General features: G+C 38.0%; 1 protein-coding gene across 1 annotated transcript in view; it reads left to right on the top strand.

Annotated features, from left to right (window-relative positions):
- The first annotated feature begins 1,794 nt into the window (after positions 1-1,794).
- The window catches only part of emc8 (ER membrane protein complex subunit 8), a 52,520-nt gene continuing 26,944 nt past the window's right edge, over positions 1,795-27,370 (top strand). Inside the window, exon 1 of the mRNA XM_039681811.2 lies at positions 1,795-2,191. Coding sequence (XP_039537745.1) covers positions 1,985-2,191 — 207 coding nt within the window. The 5' untranslated portion in view covers positions 1,795-1,984. The remainder of the gene's footprint in view (positions 2,192-27,370) is intronic.

Genomic DNA, 27,370 nt, shown 5'->3' with positions numbered 1-27,370 from the left:
CTTGACCTCCGCAAAATGGCGGACCCGTTGACGTATCGCAGCAACGTTCCAAAGCGGCCAATAGGGAGTCTATGTATATATTATGTCTATGATAGACGCCCTATTGGCCGCTGGAGCGTACGTCAACGGCGCCGCCATATTGGGGAGAGCAACTTTCCCATACCTCTCTTTTTTTATTTTTTTATTTTATTTTTTTATTAAATGCTCGTAAAGGAAAACAGCACAACAACAAAAAAAACATATACCACAATTATTGTCATTGTCATAACATAAAAACAAATGAGTCCTTCAGTCCAGATTAACTGGATAAAAAAAGTGTAACAACAACCCCTAGTAATGCACTGCTGGTAGAAGCTGATGAATTGCCACTGTGTTTAAGACGTACTAAATTATCTTTAGCATATTGGGTCAAGTTTAAAGGATCTGGAGAACAACAACCTGCAACAAAGGTTCTGTGTCATTGCTGGGAATATACACAACAACGAAAAGGTAAAGGATTTGGCTGGAACATTAATACATTAGCAGAAGAATATGGATTAAATTACACAGATTATGGACCAACTACTGTATGGGGAAATGTTCCTACGTGGATTTTACCGGTACCCAACGTAGACTTAATGCTTATAGAGAAGAAAAAAGAATGGAGTGAAAATAATATAGATAATATTGGATATCTGGTTAATGACTATATAAAGAGAAATTATTATAACTATATACTATTATTCACTGACGGATCAAAAGATCCAGGGACTGATCATGTAGGATCAGGAGCATACATACCTGAGTTTAATATAAGTATATGTAAAAGAATTAATGATAAATTATCTGTATATACAGCGGAAATGGTTGCTATTATTTTGGGGTTACAATGGATAGAAGAGGTGCGGCCTGAGAGAGTAGTAATTTGTTCAGACTCCGCTGCAGCCCTGTATAGTCTAAATTCCAAAAAGACAGCAAGAGATGATCTATTGATTGAAATTTGCACAATAATGCTGAGAATTCAAAGAACTGGAGTGGATGTGCATTTTGTTTGGGTACCTGGTCATGTTGGTGTTGATGGGAATGAGAAAGCAGATGAGATTGCGAAGTCAGCATTGAAATTAAAACAAGATGAAATAATGACCGTTCCCTTTGGAAAAGGAGAGGCCAAATCATTAATTAGGAAAGCAGTGAGTGACGTATGGCAGAAGAAGTGGGACACAGACACTAAAGGGAGACACTATTACAGTATACAGAAATCAATTAAGGTGAAGAGCTTCAAAGGGAAATGTAGAAGAGATGAAGGTTTTCAAGATTTTCAAGATTAAGGTTTGGACATACTGGGTTAAAATCAACGCTTTATTTAATGTCAAAATGTTTGTCTGATAAATGTGAGGCTTGTAATGTTCCTGAAAATGTTGAGCATGTCATCATGAAGTGTAGTAAATATAATTCTGAGCGGAACGTCTTACAAAACAAGATATATGAATTAGGTCGGGGATGGAATTTAGCAGGGATTTTAGGGATGAGTGAGGAAACAGGGGAGTGCTACAAAGCTCGCTTTAATTTTCTTAAAGATACAGGATTAGATCATAAAATATAGTTTTTTTTGTTTTTGTTTTATTATATATATATATATATATATATATATATATATAACCTGTAACCTGAAGTGTTAAAATCCTGATATTGCACACTCCGGCACAGTAGGTGGCGGTATGCACCTGTTCAATTTGGTTGCGATCCGCCATAAAAACCAGAGAAGAAGAAGAAGAAGAAGCCTGCCTTCTGTCTTTGAAGCCTGCCTGTGTGAGTTGTTCAAGTCAAATCTGGAATGGAGGTGGTGTTTGAAGTGTAGGTAGTGAAAAACGTGTTCAAGGGGCTTTTATCAGATGCTATAATTTACGGAATTTATATATCGGATCCGCCGTTTACATCACTTGGTTCATTCCCAAGTATTACGATTATAAGAGAATAGGGCATTTTATTACAAAGTTCTGTAAACATGTCCTTAAAGCTGACCACTCAAGCATACTGTAAAATGCTGCTGCACGCTGCTAAATATCCTCACTGCGCCGTGAACGGGCTGCTGGTGGCAGAGAAACAAAAAAAGAAGGATAGCTCGAGAGACTCAGTATTGTGTGTGGATTGTGTGCCTCTGTTCCACGGGGCTTTGGCGTTAGCCCCCATGCTAGAGGTGGCACTCACATTGGTAAGGTGATTTTTTATTTATTTTATTTTTTAACATTTTTATTCATATCGGCTTAATTCTGGTGGTAAATGCATGGTTGTTGCTACACTCTTCGCAAAATGGAAATAACGAGAACGTGTAATATTGAGTTTTCTAGGCCACATAATCAGTCGTTGAATCAATTTAATTTTTAGAGATGTTCACAGTACAAAACACCCTATAGAAAATACACAGAATATCTTGATGTTAATTTTTCTTAATATATTAAGTTACTTTGTCTCATTTTGTTAGCTGGGCGATGAGATGGCATTGCGTGACTAGACTGCATGCGAATAAAGTTAAAGTCTACGTTACTTATCATCTCCGACTCCTATCCAACAGAGATAGGAGCTGGGCGAAAATGTACGTTACATTTTGTGACAAAAATTGCATAGGCCTACTATAGGCTAATATAGATCCATATTTGTTCCATATTCAAACTTTGTTCCATATTTACAAACTCAAGTTACTTTAAGTTAATTTATCAGGAACAAATTCAACAACCAAAGGTTACTCTAGCTAGCAGACATGGGGACTTGTGACTTGGTGACTTGGACTCGAGTCGACTCGAGTCGCTATTTTTATGACTTGTGACTTGACTTGACAAAAAATAAAATACTTGAGACTTGACTCGGACTTGGGAGTTAAAGACTCGGGACTTGACTTGACTTGAGACACGATGACTTGAATGACTTGACTGTTAATCACATCATGTTTTCAGTTTGAATATAAAATATATAAATTATGTAAAAAAAAAATAAAGTTGATCCAGCTGGAGCGCAGGCTGAGAATAGCGCTGTCATGACTGGATCACGAGATCATCAGTCATGCCCGCACACCACGCCCACTTACATCAGATCACATCAACATGTCAGCCGGAGGGATACCGAGGGTCGTTGCTTTCGGCTTCAAGAATTTCTCAAAACAAGATGGCAAAAGAATAGCGCTTTGCAAGACATGCAACGTTAAGATCGCGGACAGCCAGACGACAACCTCCAATTTCGTCCGTCATTTGAAGAGCCATTCTGCCCAGTAAGTGCTTGTCAATTTGTTAATGTTATCTGGTTAGCTCGTTCGTAGTTAGCTAGCTAATGTAAGTTAAAGGAGAACTCCGGCGCAAAATTACACATTTCCTAGTCAACCAATATCTGAGATTTGTTTTCATGATTGCCGAATGTAAATAGTTTTATCTATAAAAACAGTTTAGCCTATAACGCTAGTATATAGGGCATAGAGTAATGACAAATAAAAATCGCTTGTTATTACCACAAGGCTCAAAATAGCCCCACGCTAACATAATAAGTGTCCCTACATTCAAAACGAAGCATTGAGAACTTTGTCAGTGTCCATACAGTTTAATAAGAAGATATTTTATACACACAGTCAACTTCGCGAATACAGGAAGAAGCTCAGGGAGTTCAGTTTTCCTGTAGGAACCCCTAAGCAATACTGCCCTACAAAGGCAAAGCGCAGTAACTACACATTTGGTCAAAAATGAGTTAAGACTTGTAATGGGCTTTATGACATGTGTTCTGTCTTGTGAAAAAATATCTGGGTTAAATTATGTCCCATTTCGGAGATGCATTACCACATAATCTACCCATAACATGTTTTACTGGCTGGTATAAAAACTTTAAAGACCTTTTTCTCTCTGTTTCTTTGTTTGTGTAGTTAGTTACTGCACTTTGCCTTTGTAGCAACCAATAACGTTCCGGAGGGAGGATTTCTACAACTTGCTTGAACAGTTCCATTTTATTCTGAACACAAATTTTAAACACACACCAGTCAACAATAAATCAGGTTTATATTAATATATTTTCTTAAATGCATTTTAAATAATAAAAATAAACTAAAAATTTATTTTTATCAAACTTGACTGGGTGTAATTACTGGGAGTAAGTGAGTAATGTCTAATGCTTTTTGAAAACTTAAGGCTTTTTTCATAAAACAAGTCAGGACATCATCTCATTGTTGTATACATTTTTATTTCTTTAAATTAGTAAGCTAGTAAATTAATGCGTCATTGTACCCAAATGCACTTCCGAATGCGCCTCTGTCCATTTCAAACCAAACTGATGCCCATAGATGCACGTTTAGAAGAGTTTCAATTGCATGGGAGGGAGTAGCCAGCTTGCTCTCTGTTTTGTTTGAACATCAACAAGTGATGTTACCCCGCCATTGCTGATACATTTAAAACATTTAAAACATTTCAAATTGCTGAAAATTTAAAACATTTCAAACACACTATTGGCAGAAGTGAAAAATAAATAATTTTATTAAGTTACAATTTAGTTTGATTCCATGATGTATTTTACTGAACATGAGTATTTACAATGCAAATCCAAATTATTGTAATTTACTGGCAAATACTTATCTTGTCTTTTCACTTTATTAAGATCAGATTCTGCATGTAAAATTACAATAATAAGGTGACTTGACTTGCACTTGACTTGACCTACTACAAGACTTGACTTGACTTGACTTGACATAGCCTGTGACTTGACTTGACTTGACTTGCCCCCCAAAAAAATACTTGGGACTTACTTGAGACTTGACGGTTAAGACTTGAGACTTACTTGAGACTTGCACATGTGTGACTTGGTCCCATCTCTGCTAGCTAGAATGTGTCGGAATTTCAAAATGTATAGGATATAAAAAACATGGAGAAACAATACTCCTTGTGAACTCCAGATGCTGCATACTTAATCTGGACTCTATGGCTTTTTCTCGACATGGTCAATTATGCCAGATAATTTTAACTCCCTCCCTCAGTATGTCACTCTCGAATGTGCCTGTCAGATGATTTTGTCTTTCTTGTTGACTTAAATGAAAATTAACCATAGATTTACTTAAGTAAAACTGTAGAACCATGCTTTTAAAAATGGTCCATGTACCACAAAGCTTAACCATGGATTTACTAAACACACATTTACAAATAAAAGAGAACGATATGTTACTATTACACATTACAGACTTTATTACACCAGTTAAATGACATATGGAAAGAATATAAATTGTAGCATGTGTAAGAACATGTCACATTTAATAAAATAACAAAAAATGAAGTACAATTTACAAAGAAATATTGATGATAAAGTGCTGCAGTGGCAGTGCAGTGATAAAAATGGAAGTAGTGCAGTTTATTTTTATTTGCCAATTCACAAAAAAGAGCTACTTGTTCCACTGTAAAAATGTTTTACATAAAATAATAGGTCTTTAAATAAACGGCCAACACCAATGTTTGCATTCTATAGTCTACATCCGACATAACGGGTCCCATTAACAAAATGTATTATAAAAATAGCCTAAAGGGTAAAAAAGAAAGTTTCAATCAATTACTGTTTTACACGTACTACAAAAATATATTCTAAAGAAATAACTTTAGTCAGTAAGTTATCTTTTGAGGAGAGAGCCGTTTTATTTTTCTTTGTCAGTACAATTAAAATAAAATTAGACTAAGCATTAAAATAGCGGCCTTAATGGCTATGGTGAAATAATGAGAATTTCAGCCTGCTTCTTCAACTGATTTACACTGACATGCAGAACAATTTTAAAGAAATGAGAGTGGAAAATTGGTTCTTACAGAAGTACTGTAATTGACAGAAATCAAGTGTTTGATAATAATTTTATTTTATAGTAGTATTGAAAAAAATAAAGTAGTTATTATTATTTGCCATCAAGCTTTTGTTTTGGTGGAAAACAGCAGGGAGCCCTTAAATTGTTATGAAACGCCCCTATTTCAGCACTGTTTTTCCACACTATAGATCTAAAAAAGAACTCAAGAAATGGGTGTGTAAAGCTGTGGGAGAGTTTAGAGGGTGCGAAGAGGGGAGAAAACAACTAATAAAACACAGACCTGCAACACTCATTCATTATACAGACTCATGAATAGTTGAGTTGAGGACACCTTGATGCATCACTACAATCTGAACAAATGACAGGTCAGATTAACACCGAAAGAATAAAGGCATAGTTACTTTTTTCAATTGTTCTTTGAATTGTCGGTCGGTCTACATCATTGTCTTCTGTGTATCAGAATAATCAATGTCATTGACGCAGGCAGCCATATGTGTGATCATGAATGCTGTGTCCTTATTTGCACGTATATATTTCATTAGAAGACGATATGATTAAATATGTGCACATACGTGTTTGCTGGTTTGTTTAAAGCCGCACTATGCACTCTCTGATTTTTTTTGTAAAACAGTGACCTCTAGAGCCGCTGTGGTGAACTTGCACTGTCGTAAATAACCGTTATTCCCCTGTTACTGCATATCTACTGAACTACTGTCAAGTGTTAGACTACTTTATAATAATCAAGTTGCCTATCGCGTTTGCTGGCTTATAACGTTTTTACATGATTTCTGCTAAATCACAAGTAAATAGCCTATAGTGTTAGCCTGACTACGTCAGACTTCCTACTTCCGCTAATTTCATTTTGCTCCTGTAGTCAGTCTGAGATAGCAGCCTATCTTTCAGTTTTCTTCCGTGCTGAAAACAGCCGGCCAATCAACGAACAGAGGGCGGGCTGAGAGCCGTGACATAGGCGCTAAGCGCTGAGTTTTACATTGTAGGTTAGAGAAATCGAAAACCGAAACGACCGCAGAAATGGGAAACGAGACACGGGATGCAATTCGCTCTGTTATGGAGAACATTCCGAGGTTTTTCAAACTGAAGCAAAAGTCGTTTACAGCCATGTTCACTTCGGTATTTCGCTCGCATCATCAAGTGTTTACAGCCAGGACCGGCACGTGCACTTCTGCCGCTGTAGGCGAAAAACAAACGCCCCTCTTTTTGCAACGTAAAGTATACCAGCAACAACAAAGACCAACATGCCATATAATGCGAAAAAACTAGTCTAAAGTCAGTGGGGCTTTGCACGCTGTTAATAATGCTATTTTAAGCGTGCATGCTTGGCCATTAGGGACTGTTCGTTATTTATTTAAGGGGCCACCGGAGGAGATTTGAGATCTGTAGTCAAAAAAGACTTGACCCTCCCCTCGCCAGCAATATTTTTTTCTATGACCCTCCAAAATGATTGTGAAAAAAGGCATGACCCTCCCCGATAATTTGCGCTTGGCAAAGAAGTTCATAGCAGTGGCGTAGCGTCTGGGCATGCAGGGTATACGTGCATATGGGCCCGGGCCGATAGGGGGCCCGCCCATGGGGAATTTTTAATTAAAACGAGGTAATTAATTTTTAAAGTGTAGCCACAATAAATGTATTTTTGAATGCATGTCATGATATATTTCTATAGCGTTTTATTTTTACAGGAGTGCGGTGAGTCATTATTTCGGCCTCTGTGCTCGCGCTGGCCATGTAAATGCGGCTAATGGGTGAATATTGCATGAATAAGTCTACATTCGCGAGATGGAGTATGCGCATTTGGCTATTCATTCTGTGTTTTCTTTCGAAACAGTTAAGCTATTTAGGTGGTACTAAAATCATGTTTTTGATGCGGTGGTGAGTGACTCTTGTAACAACGGTGATAATTAAAGCACCTATAAGCGGTCACAAAGAACCGGCAAAAGCAATGAATATGAATATGTCAAATATAGCAAGGAGAAATTTTAATTGTTTATTAATAAAGATGAAGTTGACGATGCTGACTCGAGATCTTTGCAGTAGGCTAGTGGATGTGCCAGTGAGAAATGCACATTTCATAGCAGAGAGCAATCTTTTTGGTTTAGTTTCGTTTTGAATTGTTCTGTTTACAAGTTAAAGGAGAACTCCGGCGAACAATGAACCTTTGGTCTAATAAAACATCGGTACATAGTCAACCGTTTTCTGAGATTTGTTTTCATGATAATCGATTGTAAATAGTTTTATCTCTAAAAACTGTTTAGCGTATAATGCTAGTACTGGGGGCATTGACTAAGTAAAATAAATCGCTAGTTTATACCACTAATAAGGCTCAAAATAGCCCCACACTAACGCAGTAACATAATGAGGCTCCATACATGCAAAACGAAGCATTGAGAACTTTGTAAGTGTACAGACCGTTTAATAAGAAGATACTTTATGAAGACAGTTCACTTCGCGTATACAGACAGGAGCCATCTTAAAAAATAGTCTCGATAAGTCGATCCCCGAACGACGTGCTGAGTGATCTGAGCTGTATGAAGTTCAGCGAACTTCTGAACTGTATGAACCGCATTCGGGGATCGACTTATCGAGACTATTTTTTAAGATGGCTCCTGTCTGTATACACGAAGTGAACTGTCTCATAAAGTTTCTTCTTATTAAATGGTCCGTACACAGTTCTCAATGCTTCGTTTTGCATGTATGGAGCCTCAGTATGTTTCTGTGTTAGTGTGGGGCTATTTTGAGCCTTGTTTGTGGTATAAAGTAGCGATTTCTTTTTACTTAGTCAATGCCCCCATTACTAGCATTATACGCTAAACAGTTTTTAGAGATAAAACTCTTTACATTCGATTATCAAGAAAACAAATATCAGATAACGATTGACTAGGTACCGATGTTTTATTAGACCAAAGGTTCATTGTTCGCCGGAGTTCTCCTTTAACATTTCAATATAGATATACGTTTCAGGTCTGTGGGGTAGGATATACTTGTACGCTGAGTTTATATTTAGCCTATGAGACGTGCTCCGCACCGGCGCCTGCGTGTCGTGATTATAATTGTTTGCTTTTATTTCTTATTTCTATTCTGTATTAAATCCAGGCAATTTGTTGATGAAACATTGATTAAAATCGAAAAGGAAAACGAAATTCACTTTAAATTAAAGATTTGTGCTTTTCTGTGTGAGGTCTGTGGAAGTTTTAAATCCGTCTTTTAGTGCCGCTTCAGAGCGCCCACGTCCGAATAACGGAGAACTGTTACATTGTTTTTTCCTCATAAATGCGAACACGAAAAATAAAATAAGATGAATATTTTATGTTCTGTGGAGAGCCAACCCTTCCTCATTCGATTTGCGCAGTGTAGGCTAATTCACAGAATTACAAAAAATATAGGCTATATTTTGCCTCCAAAGTTAAAGTTCTTAAATTGTCACGCATGAATGCATATTTCCTTAATATTAAATATAAAAACGCAGACTGATATTTTTCTAATATCTGGACTCCTTTAAGGGAGTAGCATGAATTAACAGATGTTTCAATATATTCGTTTAAATGCTTTTTTGAGAATTTATATTTCAAGTTTTGACTGCAAATGGCACGTCCATACGCTGGAATTCCCCAATTTTATTTAGCATATAATTTTAATACAACTCAGTCAGAATATTACATTTTACCAAATAAAAATGTGGTCGTTACATAAAAAAAAAAAAAAAAAAAACAGATGTTACTGTTTTTGTTAATGAACATAAATTTAACATTAGCTTAGTATTAGCTTGAGTTAGGATGTAGATTTACTGTCAACTCACTGTCAAATATGCATTTTGAGATAAAACATGTAATTTTAATATTGCAGCCTGTACTGCAAACTGTGCTGAAGAAATATTTTTCTATTGAGATATTTATTTTAAGGAAAAATGTTTGAATGTTCTACCTCATATTTGTGAAATGTTCACCTGTTTGGCAAGTGTTTGTCATGATATGTTATGTTCTGACAATAAAGAGTAGTTTAAAACCACAATTTACACTCTGGTTAATACAACTTTCACTTAGGAGCAAAAATCTGCCTTTAAACTTGAAAGAAATAAAGATTTGACATATCGTGATAATTATCGATATTGACTGATATAAAAAAAAAAATTATTGTGATAATTTTTTTTGGGCCATATCGCCCAGCCCTAATCAGAAACAGATAGCTTGTTATGTAGCTTTGCAATGTTTATAAGGTGGAAAAAGGCTGTTCTTGTAACAAATGAAATATGATGTTTGAAAGACAAGTTGAGGACTAGTATAACACACCAGGTCTTTTACTGTAGTGGATAAAGTAACAGGACATGGGACATTCCACCGAATGGGTGACATTTGCTTGTTGTAACTCTTCGAAAATAAACTTTATTTTTGGTCTTTTTCAACATCGAATCTAATTCTACACATATTTAACTATTCAAAATATGTATTGGTCAATCTCAGGCAACTTTATTTATTTTTTTACAAGGTTTAAAGGTGCCATCTGCCATAAAAAAATCAAATCATACTCCATATTCCATACCAGATGGGGTCACTATACCTCCAGAAAGTGAGTTGTGCACTCTCATGTCTTCAAACAACACGAGCGAGCGCTGTTTTGCTCTCTCTCCCTAGTGCATATTAATCAAATAATTTAACACGATAGTAAAAGGTTGGAAGACCGCAGTTTCACGTGGAGCATTTGGAGATTTTTAGAGATTAGAGACTCAATGAACAACATCTCAACACTAAATTATAAAGGCCGTCTCATAGATGCCTGTAAAATACAAGCCGGTGCATTTCGACGATATGGGAAAATAAAAGCCCAGGCTTTTATTTGTAGTTTTACGGTATTCGTTTTGTTCATATTACATTTTTATTATTAGTTTGAATTAATTTGACAGAGCATTCGCTGATGATGTTGACCAAGCGAGCGCCATTCAGAGCTGCCAACTCTCATGAATTCTCTGTGACACTTTTCACACGCTCTCACGCTACACATCAATTTTGTCATGCACAGAAAAGATACTGACTGGGTTTGCGTTATGCATCCACTAGATGTGCTGGGAATGTAGCGAGTGCGCGGCGCCGGAGATGAGGCGTTTATTAGTGTGAGCGCGCTGGGGCGGGCACGTAACTTACATTCGCAGCCTGACTCGTATTCAATGTGTGGCGGCTCGCTCTCGCTGACAGCAACGGCTGGCTGTTTTGAATGAGACAACCTGGTTGCTGTGAACGGGGAGCGCTTTATGAACATTCTGTGACGCACGAGCAGTGCTGGGGACAGTGTTCGTGTGTCTGTTAAGAGTGAGCGCTCGTGAGGGGGAGACACTCATAAGCTGATTTATACGAGGTTGAACTGGCCGTGTGACAAAGCAGGCATAAGATGGACACGAGCGCGAATTTAATAACCAGGGATGTGATTTTTCCGGATTAATCCGGAATTCCGGATTTTCCGACCTGAAAATGTGACCTACGTGAATCATGCAGATCTTAAAAAAAAAAAAAAAAAAAAGAGGGGGACGGGTGTCGGCAGCCGGAGTGAAAAGGGGAGAATATGAGGACATAACCCACAACTGGCTGACGTGCGTACAGAAAGTTCCTTTCAAAGTATCAACAAGGACGTTTTTGCGTTCAGCCAGAGAATGTCTAATTGGTTCAGCTTGTTCACCTGCTCAATTTCGTATCTCAGTCGCTCTCGCGCTGGTATCGTTGTCAGTTGACAAGAACATCATCACAGTTAGGTCACCAGGGCTGGGCGATATATCAATATATTTCAAATTTGCGCTATGATCCTTGCTCCAAGCAAGCTGCTGACTGCTTTTGTAGAAATATGTATATCGTGCATTCAGTCAGTTGCAGTCCTGACACCTCCGTCTCAACAGCATTAGTGTACAACGCGACAAATACTCGCAATATTAACACAGAGGAACGGCTACATCAGTTCAGCGAGTTCACAAAAGTTAATTTGCATGTGCTTTAAAGCCTTGCCGGTTAAACATGTCATTCACTGCTGATACGCTGTTCTGAGCGCGAACACCCGACGCGCACATGAACTAAAAGCTTGTCTAACAGCGCCTGGTTGCTGGACTAAGTTATCTTTCGAGTATTATTTCGTTAATACTCTTAAATACACACAAGGTTTACATAAGAACATTTGGTTATGTCTAAACTCAATGCAAACCGAGAAAATTGTGACAGTAGCCCTAAAAATAAAAATGCAGCCGCTTGTTCTTAAAGGGATAGTTGACCCCAAAATAAAAATTCTGTTATTATTTATTCACTGTAATGTTGTTCCAAACCTGTATTCATTTATTTCTTGTGCTGAACAAAAAAGAAGATATTTTGAAGAATGTGGGTAATCAGACAGTTGCTGGTCCCCATTGACTTCCATAGGGAAAAATTTACAATGGAAATCACTGGGGTACATCAACTGTTTGTTTACCCACATTCTTCCAAATAACTTAAACAGAAGAAAGAAACTTATTCAGGTTTAAAACAACTTGAGAGAGTAAATGATGAGGGAGGGGGGGGGGGGGGTTGTTGGGGGCTTGTATATTTTCCTGCTTTTTTGTCCTTAGCCAATCACATGCCTGAATAACGCAGAGCGTTGTCAACTAATTGATCCATATATAAGGCGCTCCGGATTATAAGGCGCACTGTCGTTTTTTGAGAAGATTAAAGGCTTTTAAGTGCGCCTTATAGTGCGGAAAATACAGGGTAGTTTTGATGTATAAAAAAATCTCAGCTCTCAGATTCTTTCAACTTTATTACGCAATTCAAACAATACATACACTTTTGGTGCTTGTAAATGTTACACGACAGATCCCTAGCGCACGTGAACCGAACACGAACGCTTTTGAAAGATAGGCTACAGTATGTTACAACTTACCAGAATGTATTCCTCATGCATAATATCGACCAATCATTTTTTGAACTCTTCCCTGAACTGAAATGTAGTAGTGGGCTGTACTTTCCACACAATTCAAGTACACTCACAAGCCGTTTGTGTTACTCGTGTATTGCAGTTCGGCTGGTGGTTATGTTGCCCGCTTGATACCGCCTCCCATGGCCCAAACTGGTATTACGATACCTCGCAGGCCGGGCTAGTAATTTAGCATGCTAATTCAGGTTAATATCTCGGCAGCACTACAACTTGTCATTTTTTTATGACATTTCTTTTGATGCGTGTAGCTCATTTTTTGGAAATTTTACAGCACCTTTAAGCAGAATATGGAAGCATGTTTTCTCAATCCTGTGTAAAGACTCTGTTTTGGGTCTGATAAAGGAGGAATTTGCATATCATAATTAATAATTGATAAATAATAATTATTCATACAGGTTTGGATCAGACCAGTCTTACATGTTAATAAATCTCCCATTGAGGGAAGCTTTGTCAATTTTACCCGAATGCATGCATGTGTGTCTCTATGAGTTAGTGTCATTTTTGTGGTATTTGAGACCTCCTTTATCATGTGTATAAATATCGTGATTCAATTTGATTGTTTTAACGAGAAAATGAAGGGCCATCACTAGGGGTGGGCGATATGACCAAAATTTAGTTTCACGATATGACTAATTTTATTTCACGGTAACGATATATTTCACGATATAGTTATTTATATAGTTATCCTCAAAAAAAAAAAAAAAAAAAAAAAGGGCTTTGTATAATAAATAAACCCAAATACTTTAGAAATGAAAAGTATGTCACCACCTTGTTTTATTTTTATTTTATTTGGTAACTTATTTATTTGGTAAACTATTTTTATATAAAAATATAGTAAACAAAAAACACTCATAAACTTTTATGAACTTCCCACAACAGATTGATATTAAATACAACTCATAGGTGCATTTCAACTTTAAATCATTTTTCAATCTTATGCATTGCTTTAGCCTACTTCATCAATCAGTTTATAATATAATTATAATATATATAATATAATTATAATATTTTTTTTACCACATGTGCTTATTATACTGTGTTTTTAACGGAGAAGGGTATTCCTGCACAAACGGAGACTGCACACACTGTTGTTTTAACGGGCTTGTTTTGCTCTTTTTGTTATATCTGGCAACCCGTCAGTTCGGAAGTGACAAGAAGAAGATCAGCAATATGAAAACCAAACCGCAGCTACTGTTAGTGTTGACTAAGTAGTTTAAATTATACACACCTTATAACAGTGCGTCGAGCACCGCGCGCTCCCTCTCAGTGCATGTGCACGCGTGCGTCTTTTACATCAACAAAATGCGATCGATTAATTTGAGAGTAAAGTTGTAATCACGGATCGAATCAAAGGAAGATTTTATCAACTGGTTCAGTAGGCAATTGTTTGGAGTTAAAAAATATATAACTCGCGCTGCATATTTAGTAATTTTGCCTCAGAAACAGGATTATACATTCGTTTTAACAAGCAGGATGTTCATTCATGCTGAATGCGATTTTCATGTTTAAAAAGTATACATAAGAGAAGGAAAGATGTGGATAACTATACATTATTTAAGGTTATTTCTCGTAATGATATTGATATAGCCCATGAAATGTTGTTATCAAGTAACTTCATGCTTTCCCCGTTGCTAACGTGCACTCCTCTAAACTGTAGCTAGCCTGGGTGCTGCTGCTCTGCTCAAGTTGACGACTGCTTTTCCCACCGAACATATCACGTTAACAACAATCCTTTAGAAAATGTAATTCCTTTGTGGATCCTCTTGATCTGCTTTCTCCATGTTTCTTTGACAAATCTCAGCATCAGTCTCACGCGCGCTGCACGGGAGTTAACCACGCCCCCTTATTTGCATTTCACGGTATACACGGAATAAAAAAATCTGTTACGCCTGACGTTTTCTATCGCGGTAACGATATATATCGTCATATCGCCCAGCCCCAACCGTAACATCTAAAACCATATGAGAAACCAAGGCAGAACGCCGTATCAGCTTTTACGGCTCTTTGCCTTTGTTCCAGCACACTGATCGTTGAGTTAAGGTGTCAGAGCGCTGCCAAGATTCCAATCATCCGTTATATAGTGAATGGTAAGGCTGATGAAAGGCTCCATGGTACGACTCGACCACAGGTCCGTTGTAGTGGCAAAGTATTTCAAGTCAAACAGCTCTTTTTCAACCTTTTCGCAGAGCGAAATGTTGGCATCTCTGTTTCTGTAAAGTATTTGCGGCTTGGCAGCTCATATCGTGGATCAATAGCTCTGATCATGGCTTTAAAACCGCGTCTCTCTACCGTTTGAAAAGGGACCATGTCCTTACACAAGTAAACAATTATGGCCCTGGTAATTTCAATCCATCGCGGGCTCTTCCTACTGTAAGGAGTACCTTTTGAAAATGACTGTTGGATGGAGGTCTGTATCAGTTCCTTTTTTTGCCTGGCAATGCTGGTATTCAGAGACATGTTTCGTTTTGAGGTGGTAGAACAGATTACTCGTGTTTAGGCATGTGCCGGTATCAAATTTTCATGCTGCGGTTAATTGATTGAGCTTTTATTGCGGTATACGGTATTATCACGATATTTTAATGAAATTATATTTCAAGAAAAACAGATGCATTGTGGGTCTCTAAAAAAAACCTCAACTTGTATCAATGTGTAATTGTGATTTTCAAAACATATGGTAAACTAAACCAAATTGTTTAAAGTTTAGTGACAACATGTTACAATGACTGGTAGGTTACTGTTTGTATTATTCAATTAAATTCTTGGATTTGATTTCAGTCTTAATACAATATCGACTCATTTGGATAAATATTAGGCAGGCCTCAGTCTGTTAATGTTTCTCAAGAAAAAAAAACCTCACATAATGCTGTAAACATACAGAGAGAAATTAAATATAATATTTAGCAAATTACTCCTTGCTATTTTCTAATGTGCTGGTCATTAAATGGCTTTCCTGAGGTAAATGTAACGTTTTGACACAACTGTTCTCCTGCAGTGTTACTGACCTCTTTCCGTGTTTGAAAACACTGATTGATCGTTATTATGTACAAGTAAATATACCTTTCGGTAAGTTATTCTGTATCTTTAAATAAAAACGAAAGTAACATGATGATCGGTTTACTTGAACTGAGGAGCAACGATCTGTGATCAGAACCTAGAGCTGATTTATCAACTTCAATTTATCAATAACAACTTTCATATCAAAAGTAACCTGCCCTGTCTAGTCTGTCGGTGTCAGTGTCCTCTTTGCTCTGTGATTTTTCTCTGTGGGAGAGCGTGTGAAAAGTGTCAAATGCGTTAAGCGCCTTTCAGACAGGACGCGGAATGCGCGACGCTGGTTCAACGTTGCCCTTCAGATACAACGCGATTTGCTATTTTACAAATAAAAAGTTTAACTATTTTGAACTTTAACACCGGCGTGGTCGATGCAGGTCGACGCAGCAACAAAACATCCCTGTGCGTCGCGCGCGTATTCTGCGTCCTGTCTGAAAGTCAAGCTTGAGTCTTAAACGGAATGTCTGAGAGTTGGCAGCCCTGCGGGGATAAATCGTCGGGAGCGTTCCGCCATGCTTCTTCATCATGTGAGGATTGTTTACATTAGACTAGTGCGCACTGTCGCAAGCACACAGTGCTTATACATGTGGGGATTGTTTAACAGAGTGCGCGCGTGTTCTGCGCAGCACGCAGTGTTTGAGCGGTTGAAGGAAAATAAGCAGCTAATGCGCGCTCTAAAAGTCTAAATTCGAATCTATTATTTTCCACGGTATTTTGAAGAGCCCGCGATAACAATATCGTGCATATTCATTACCGCGATTTATCGCATTACCGAATACCGGCACATGTCTACTCGTGTTACCTCTCTTTGCCGGAACTGTTGCCCCACACACTCGACATAGTATAGTTTGCTGCTACTCGTCGGATGGCTTAAATCCAAACCAATTCCAAATAATTGATGTTGCACCGGTCTTTTTCACCAGCTCCTCCATCTCGCTTTCAGCCATGTTTATTCAAGATAAAGAGTAACATTACAGTGATGTGCTCCAGCCGGTTGCAGCTCGCGGCTCTATGACGCGGGTAGATTGCGTCATCACGCATTATCGCGATAGTGCAATAGAATTAAAATCTCTATCGTAGGCCAATTTTATATCGTTTATATCGCATATCGTTTATATCGCCCATTACTATATGCAAGCTAATAAATTGCCATAAATGTTTTTCGTTCAGGCCGATTGGTTCAGATCTGTTATGTCAGTGACCGGACGGAGCTAGCTAAATTAAATCTGTGTCATCATCATCATTTTATTGGAGGAGGATAACCCCTTGAGATGGAACATCTCATTTTCGAGGGGGTCCTCAAGATAACACCAAAAGCTCATGTAAATTAGCGCTAACGTTCATGCCAAAAACAAATTATTAAATGCACAGGCACCCTACCTTTCCAAGCAATCCGATTTAATCCATGGAAAATACATAATCCATAACAATGCACGTCATCTGCTGTATCCACAACAACCCATGCGTGTTTGAGTCATATTTCCTTCTTGCAGGTGTTCATGTCAGATGTTACACAAATCCATAGCACTAATAATCGCTAACGTCCGTACAAAGTTGGCTAACCTAAATGGTAAAAGTAGTTCCAGCTTTTTTTATGTTGACTGTCTATTTTATCCATCTCAGAATTAAAAGGCAGTAATCCAAATTGAGTTTGTTGACTGTGCATCTTGAGCAGTTCGTCACCACACCACACCCACCACACCCCTTCTCCCCCAGTTCTCCCCTCCCTTTTTTCGCATAGACATGAAAATCGCTATCCAAACTTAAATGGTTGTAATTCAAGAATACTTTGTAATAGACCTATGGACAAGTTGTGTTCCAAACTTTAGGTTGAAAAAATGAGCTTTCAGTAATTGTATTTGGGCGCAGTAACAAACTTTGTCACTAGATGAACAGCCAAGCTTCCTTACTGACCATATAAGGGCGCCTCTATTTTCATAATATGCTTTGAGTGATCTGAACCAAGTATTTCCATAATTTACATACAATTTATGAAGTAGAAATCCTATTCAGAAGTAGGATGAGTTGTTGGGCAGTATTTGGGGCCATCCTTAAAAATATTTTGGTTTGCAGTAACAGCAATTTTTTTTAAAAAAAGGGTCGGTAGGTAGGTCTATATTTTTTTTTCCAAGATTCAGTGTAAAAAAAAAAGGTAAAATTTTGGAGATGGTGATCGTGAATTTTAAAAAAAAATGCATATTGTGACGTCACTGACTGGGTCTACAAACTGTGCATCGGCCGCTAGGTGTTAATGCAAAATACGACCAGTTACATTTTAGGCTAGTCACAAAATGTATAAAATATCTATTTGTTATGCATATATACATGAGATAAGCAAAAACAAGTACAAACACATGGTCAAACAAAGAATATAATTAAACAAAGATACAAATTAGCCTATATACACAGTGCTTTAATTTCAGGAAGCTAAAATTAGTTAAGTCTGTCGCTCTCTCTGAAAAGAAATTTAATTTAGCTAGTAATCAAATGTAAAATGACACTGCATAGTTTATCATAGTTAGATTAATGCTTATTAAAGTTTAAGTTATTCATTCAAGAGCTGCCTGTGAGTGATTTTTATCTGCCTTTTGTTGTTTGATTCGCATTGGCTCAATCGTCACGTTTATTAGACTACTGCCCCTTTAAGACCGAACGCAGAACTCTACTGTAATAGATGACTGATGATGCACCATCGTTTTCTCCCAACTATTTACGTCCAATTAAGACATAAACTGTGTTTATGTATATTTGATGGTTTAGATGCGCACATGAAGCCCAAAATGAGGCGATAGCCTACTTTTCTTGTCTCGTTTTAGTGCATTTCGGAGCGCGCGTCGTGAACAACGTCTCTTGCGCAGACTTTAGTACTTTTAATAGCTCTTTTAATGATTGCACGCGTCCGCAGTTTAGCAACAGTACAGACTGCATTTTACAACAATCACCGATCGTGCTGATTCTGACGGTACGTTTGGGTTTTAGGAAGAAATGACAGCGCAACGCTGTGAAGGGGAGGAAGTTGCGCTAGACAGAATGCGTCTGTAATGGTTTCATCTCAAATATCTTCTTTTTATAATCTTTGAAAGCGGAAATCTAAAATACAATTAGAATAATATCCCAGATCTAAAGTGTAACCACGTTTTGTCCTCATTGTCACTCATTAAGCAGGGCTGTCGTGCTGTGCGCGCTGTGGCTCCGGGTGAGAGATCTTCTGGACTGCGAATAGCAAAATTGCATCACAGACAAATTGTTTAATATTTTTATTATATATAGAAATGGTTGATATTCAGCCCCGTTGCCCTTTTAATACCGGGTACCAAGCGGGAACACTGAAACGAGCGAACGTACAAGCCATATAGTGACACGCGTAACGTTAAACCAATGGTGTAAACATTATCTGATGAATATGACGCCACGGGTTTTTATTTAAGAAAGAACGTAGCCTACGTTTGTAGGGTATGTAGACACAAGCAACTTTCACAATACTAACTAAAATATAATTAATATTATTTTATTGAATTTGAATTAGTCGTTTGAAGAGTAAAAAAAAAATCGGTCGGTCTGAACGCAGGTTACAACCGGCAAGTCGGTCGGACAAAAAGGGAAAAAAAAAAAAAATTGGGTCGGCCCTAAATTGACAGGGTCGGTCGGGTTACGGCAAACAAGAATATTTTTAAGGGTGGCCTGGTTTGAATTCAACCTCTAATAAACGCATAAAATGAGCATATATGCGTGTTACAGCAGGCAGCCACATCACAAAACGAGAATCCATAATTTTTTTGTTTTTATATATTTTTAAAAAATAAAATTAAATTGTGTTATTTTTTAACTCTTGGTATAAAAACAAACTGAGCTTTCTAATTTCATGATTTTTCATGTTTATTGCTTTTTTAAAATAAAGGTCTAAAGATGCCTAATGAATATGACATTCTTGTTGCAAATTTATAAATTATGTTTAATTAATTATTACTTTATATCTTGCATTTAAATAAATATACATTTGTATTCACTTATAATTAAATTATCTTTGTTGTGAAAATATTTCTTGTGTTCATACTGTATAGGCTACTGCAAAGTAACTTCTGTCATACTGTTTAACTGTGTTAGTGTTGCTGCCCTATCCTGATCTTTATAGCACTAAATAGGAACAACCATAGGTCTTCTATATAATTTAAAACGCATACCATGATTACTAGACTTGGTTAGGTGTTCTTATAATGGAAAAGTATGGAGAACAGCAAGCAAAAATTGATTATATTTCAGTTACTGCCTTTTGCCTTTGCACGACTCTTATTTTTGGCACATGATACAAAGGCAGAGCACAGTAACTGCCAAAAAAGGGTCAAAGGTGAATTTTGAGCTCAAGATTTTTTTGCATACAAACTTTTCTTCATTATAGCAACTAGTTGTCAAATTTTGGGAGTCCTACCTATAATACTTTTGTCTGGACACACACTCTAGCGAGTTAAGGTCTTTTGCCTTTGCAGGGCAGAATTAACCACAAATTAATTGTAATTAATTACACAGACCACGTTTTACAAGACAAGTAAAATTAATTAGCTCAATTAATTTATAGAGTTTGTGAAAACAAATTCTGTGGCCACAAGAATTAGCTTTCCTGCTCTATAAACAAATACCCTTTAAGGTATCTTTTAGTTCTGTAAAACAGTGTTTCCCAACCCTGTTCCTGGCGGCACACCAACACTGCGTGTTTTCTTTGTCTCCCTAATCAAACACACCCGATTCAACCCATCTAGTGTTGTCACGGTACCAAAATTTCAGTATTCGGTACCGATACCAGTTAAAATTCACGGTTCTCGGTACCAATTTCGGTACCAAAGCTTAGTTTAAATTTACATATATTTAAGTGTTTATCACGGTTACAAGTATGGAAACTGTACATTTGTATTATAAACACTTTAGAAAAAGATTAGATAAAAGGACCTAAAATAAACAATATTATACACTAACACATTTTTAAAGTTGTTTGTAAAGTTTTAATCCATTATTTATTTAATGCACAATGAATTAAGTGAACAAACATTAACAATCAGGTGTTTGTAATAAATAACATTTTCAAACATTAATTAATGTTGTAAAAATATATTGTTCACTCAATGTGTGTTGATAACTAAGTAATGTTTATGAATGGTATCTTTGTAGCATTACCATAAAACATGTTTTATTTGACTTGACTGTCCTTTTATTAATCTAAAAACTGCATTCATATTTAATTTTAAAAAGGCTTTTTAAACCTGCTGAGTTATAAAGGCAAGAATACGCCTAGAACTGGCACTGACATTAAATGACAATACTAATACCATAGTACTCTGGTGTCGGGTAGATACTACTGTGCTCATGTACTCGTAAAACTACCCCGAAAGCACTTTAGAGGCCGTTCACATGTCCCGCGTGTTTTTTAATTATATTTTTGCGCGTGCTTATTCTTTCCAAAGCGCTTGCTCTCACGCGGCGTCTGTCGTTGCTATCCAACGCCAACGAGTTTTTATTAGGAGCGCGCTTGAATCACGCCTATATTTGAAATTGCGAATTTGCATGTAATCGGCCTCTTATGGCAACGTGACATTAGCCTAATCCAAAATATTTCCATATGTGGCTCTTTCCTCCTTTCGTTTCAACAAGTGGATTCAGAGAGAGAGAGCCATATCAGCGTTATGAAGAGGACGCAACTGTGCACGTTTCAGACATCGCGTCTAGAACAGAACTGGACGAACCTGGTATTCGGTACCTAGAAAAGCTGGTACCGTAACATTTTTTTTTTTTTAGTACCGACTTGGTACCGAAGTACCGAGTTTTTTGACAACACTAAACCCATCAGCTCATTAACCCACCTGATTATGAGCTGATGGGTTGAATCAGGTGTGTTTGATAAGGGAGACAAAGAATACACGCAGTGTTGGTGTGCCGCCAGGAACAGGGTTGGGAAACACTGCTGTAAAAGCTTGTAGCGTTAATCGGCATTTCATTGACTGGGATAATGAGCTATAGACAGTGATTCAGTCAAAATTGAATATATTTGCATTTAATAAGGCAACTACTGAAGCATTTACTACTAGAGGTTGAACCGACTAGTCGATTAGTCGACTAGTCGACCTTAATGCAATGCCGCGATGCTTTAAGCTTGACGTCGACTAGTCGCGTTGATCATGTGAAACTATATGATTGCACTAATTTTGATACTATATGGCCGCGTTGCAGACGACAACAGACGAAGAGCCCAGAGGGTCATTGCAGCAAGAAAGCAGCATTGGCACATAAAGCGTATGGAAATACTTTACTAATGTAGCACCACTATATTGTTGAAAACGAAAGTAAGAGCATGACGCACGCTCACTGTTTTACAGGGAAATAAGAGCAGTCTTTTTTTAAAATCATTCAAACATTAGCCTATTTTTTCATGTATTTATTTAAACATATCAATGCATCTCTAATTCACCCGCAATCAATTGGAATATTATTTTGTATTACTTAGATCCATCACTAACGTGCAGATGTGAATTTATAGCTTTTTTTTCTTTTCAACCTAAATGATTAACAGTGGGCTGTTTAGCTGGCCACTTTACGTGTTTCTGTGATCTGATTGCTATCCGATCGTGAAAAGACCAGATGCTAATGCCCTCCGAAACGCATTCGAGACGGATTTAAATCCGATCGCTCAAACCACTTCATGAGGAGGTCTGGGCCGCTTTACAGACGAAAATGGACACGTGTAAATGCATCTGGTTGTTGAAACCGCATATGTAAATTGGACTTCGCCCAAAAATGCTGAAATAAATCATGTGAGAGCAGCCTATGCTATTCATTATATGACGAAGCTATAACACGCACAGCAGCTGAGCATCTATTCATAAAGCCAACGTGCAAACTATCGTAAATCAAAGTGAAAGTAAGTCACAGACGCTTAACACACAATCATCTTCGTTAAAAGTAAAGAAACAAAATGATCTTACCTTATTTCGGTCTTTGATTGTGAAATTAGCTGATGATCAATAAAATGCAGCTCATTACTGTTGCTTTCGGTGATGTGAACTCCGTTAAATCTGCATATAGCGCGTTGTTTGAAGATCGGATTTATATCCATTTTTGCGAAAACATATTTATGTGACCAGGTGTAAATGGAATCGATTTGATAAATCAGATCAGTAAAAACGCATGAAGTGTCCAGGTGTAAACGGCCCCATTATGAGCTGTCAGATGTTCTGTTAATTAATTGCAAATTGTGGCATGTTGCAAATCTGTCACATCTCTTGTGTTTTTATGAATGACGTCAGCGACTAGTCGACGTCGACTCGACTTTGATGTCATAACAGTCGACTTCAAAAAATCTGAAGTCGTTCAACCCCTATTTACTACGTTACAATGATGCATGTATTTACAAACATTAAAACACAAACTAAGACGATGCTGGGCGTTTAGACAATGGATACACGTAAATGAGTTGGAGAGAGAGCGAGAGAGTATGTAGAGAGGGAGCTGGTACAATTTCTTATCGACATCAACCTTTCTCAGACGGCACGAAAACGCATTCTTAATGCTTCTTAGAAGCGCTGAAAGAGAGTATACTTGTAGGGATGCACTGAATATTCGGCCACCGAAAATTTTCGGCCGAAAATGGCCCAAAAGTGCATTTTCGGTTTTCGGCCGAAAGACTTATCACCGAAACAATACGGTCGAAATGTTGTGATGACGCAAACCGAAACCGCGACCTACACGTGCTTGTCTGAAGCAACATGTCTGCGGTGTGGACGTATTTAAGTGTATCTGAACTCGCGAGGAGACGGGAGCCTTGTTTATACACCTATATCTGCTCTAAACAATGCGCGCCGCCATGACGACGACTCCGGTTGCGAGAGGGTCAAGTATAAATGCCTCGACCGTTTGGAGCGGTGGGCGCGCAAGTCTCCACGGACAGCGCGCGCACCGCTCCAAACTATTGATCCGCTCGCCGTTGTACTATTCCTTGAAACGACAGGGAAGACTCAAGTAACTGTCCTCTAACCATTAGGAATCGGTGAGAAGAAGAAAGATAAACGCATGTCAATGTTTGTTTTTTAGTATTCCACCACCAATACAAAAATAATCATGTAAAACTGTAACGGTGGGTTACGTGGTTTTATTAAACTTTTAAATGTTCATATTGGGCGCCAGACAGTTTAAATAAACTGACAAAACATTTATTTTCCGATCACGGGAAACACAGAAAATCCATCTCAAGAGTCAAGATCATTAAGTCCATTCGTACAATTTTCACCAACCACACACACAAAAAAAAATATTTAAATCATACAGTGTCCAGCAGTAAATTCTCAAAAAGCAACAACAAAAAAAACCCAAACAAATAATGAATCAGTTCGTTACTCTGATTTACCGGCGCGGTTGCGCTCAGACTTAGAAAGTTCACAATGAGTCAAAACTACAACAAAAGTAATCCCAAAACAGTTAAAAAAATAATAAACATCTAATGAAAACGAAATTTGTTCAACCACCGTTAATGGAAGTCGGTAAGGAGTGTTAGTAATTGTTCTTCTGATGAAAGTGTGGGAGTTTGGTAATTGTAAGTTTATGGAGACCAGAAGCCTCACCGAGAAGGCACGGGAAAGCAAATGTTTCTTTACCTCTAGGGCTAGGTGTCTCAGGTCGTCGAAGTGAAAGAACACTCACAGGTCTTCAACTTCACTGTCAGAATCCTCTTTGGCCTTGTTTTCTTTCGGGCGACGTTCAGGTTTCAGCTCGCGAATATCCCCGTCTATTCCGTACATGTGAGTCCCTTCCCGTCTTTGCAGTGCAAGAATTCGGATCACCCACATGAACGAAAATCCAACAGGGAATCTTCACGACACGCTGAAACAACGGCCTCGATTTCCTTCAACTTTCTCAGACGCTAATCCCAACTTCCCGACCGGCCTTCCTCCTTTCTGTTTCTCTACTTCCTCTTTTCTTTTCCTCCCAATCACCAAACCCCACCTTTTTTCGTTACTATACTTAGGTTTTCGTTTGTACGAATTTTAATAAATATTATGAAGTTGTGTAGATTTATTTATTTTTTTGTCATTTAATGTAATTAAATATTATTTGACGCTGTAGCATCGCTACAAACACAGTAAACCCTGAGATTATTACTTTTGACATTACAAAAAAATATGTATATGGGAACATGTATGTATTACTAAATTAATGCTCTCTTAAATATTTTCTACATTCACTAAACATGTTTCATTAAGTTTCGTGTACATTCGTATTAAACATGGACCTTTGTTCATTAAAAAGGCTTTTTATGCTATTGTATGCTCAGTTTTTTAAATGTAAGCAACTAATTTAGACATGCAAACTGGGTGCTGGTGTGATGAGAAGTTTGCGCTCGGCTTTGCTTTGAGAGAGAGAACATTTAATTTTAAAACCTTTCTGCAGGCCAGTAGATTATTATTTAATATACACATGAGTGGGGTCAAAAACATTTTAGTTTGAATTTTATTTTATATAGTGCATTGTGATAAATAAATATTTGCACAATTTTTAATTGATTTATTCTTTGAAAATTTTATATTAATTTATGCAATTGCAATGTGAAGGAATACAAATTTGTCAAATGTTTAATTTAGATTTCCACTCCAATGGTATAAAAACTGATAAAGTCTCCAGCAAGAGTCTCGATTGAATCATTTAGGTTGATTGGATTAGCAATAGGGGAGACTTCCACCTTTTGTCTTTAATGGCTCTGGGATGGCTCTTTGGAACCAGAGTTCCTGGCCACTATCAGCATTTGAGTAGTTATGCTGATTCAATTGGATTGGTAATGGCCTCAGAGAGGGTGTGTTTCTATTTCATTTGCATGCTTTCTACAAGGAAAGTAAAAGTTTCTTACAAATGCCTTGATTTTAGTCAAGTTTGTACACACTCATAACCATAAATGCAATGATACTGATAATTGGCATAATTTCTTTCGGTGTTTCGGTTTTCGGCCTTGGTTTCCTCTTTTTCGGTTTTCGGTAGGGTTGGGTATCGGTTGGGTTTTATCCGATACCAGTACCTACTTGGTATTTTTTTAAACGGTTCCGGTGCCTAAACGGTTCTTGAAACGGTACTTAAGAAAAACAAAACCGCACACACTTTGTCAAAAAAATAATAATACCCCTTTATTTACAGGGCCAAACTGGACACAATATTAACTTGCAATATAAATACAAGTAACATATGGTAATAATAAATAAACCAATATAAATAAAAACAATATTATATTAAACAATGTAATTATACTGGCGATTAATAGAGATTACTAGGGTAATCTAATATCGACATGGCTACAGGTTTCCATGTTTTGTCTGCTTTAACTAGTCATGAAGGCTAAGTTATCTTGTCATTTACTAGTTAAGCTCTTAGCCAGTTTGATATTTCGTTCCCACTGCGTCTTATACGCAGCTTTGAGTATATGAAAGAGAACGTCTCTGTGTAACCCATGTTCTCTGAATACGTAGAGAACGAGATGCTGCGTTCGCTGCCAAATATCTCGCGCTGCCGACAAGCATCCTTTTTCGGCAGAGAACTCTGAGGAGCAGATTATGCGCGCGCTAATATGACGGCGCAAGCGTCAACGCGGCATGAATGGTGATTCTTCTATATCCATAGACAATCGTTATTCTGACGCGTAATTTTACATGTAAAATGCAGCCAAACATTTCACGTGTTTAATCTCCTCGCTATCAGCAGACGTTCGGGGAGTCTCTCGCATATTGATTACGGCTCCCGGATGATCGCAAATTAGTTCAAATCTCCCGGAATCTAGAGCGGGCAAGCAAGAGCGCGCGTGCAAGACAGATCAGACAGTGCTTCAATAAACCGTATAGTGTGCGCACGACGGAGAGGGAGACAGCGAGAGACTGCGTGTGTGCGCCTCATGCCACAGACTCAGGCATCGAATTCAGGCACCGAAATGTTCATTCTAATTCGGTCTCGTTACTACCGTTTACTTCAGAACCGGTTCCCCATTGGCACCGAGTTTCGGTACCCAACCCTAGTTTTTGGTTTCGGCCAAGAATTTTCATTCCGGTGAATCCCTATATACTTGCAAAGCATATTTGGTCTGTGTGAGTCGCGGGCTCCTTGCTTGGCCCGTTCGGGCCGTGTGTTGACTGGAGGTGCTGTCCTGCGTGCGCGCGTCACGTTGAGCGCAGCGTTCTTGCATGGCCCGTCCCGGCGCGTGCATGGTTTGTCCCGTGCGCGTGGCTCCTTTGTTCCGTGGGGAGTCACATGATGCAGCGCGAGTCTTTGAACAGCGGTTGGACGTCTTTGAGGTAACTTTACCAAAGAAATAGTTCGGCTCAGTTCATTTCACTTCGAGGAAGTAAAACAAGTTAAATACAGAAACAAACTTTAGACTAGAAAGTAAAGAAAAGACCCAGGATCAGATCACGTGGACTGACACGAGGACTACATGTTGAAGGCAGGCGAGGACGTGCTGGTGCGAGCGTCCGGAGCAAGAAGGGAAGAGACTCCAAGAAGGGAGTCCAAAGGGTGGGTCTCACATTTATACTGCTTGAAGACACCCCACCTCTTCCTGTGGCTCGG

Source organism: Pimephales promelas, chromosome 10 (genome assembly GCF_988280905.1).
Source record: "Pimephales promelas chromosome 10, fPimPro1.hap1.1, whole genome shotgun sequence".
NCBI lineage: Eukaryota > Metazoa > Chordata > Actinopteri > Cypriniformes > Leuciscidae > Pimephales > Pimephales promelas.
Note: the sequence above shows the minus strand (reverse complement) of the source record. Positions and strands in the feature narration are given on the sequence as shown.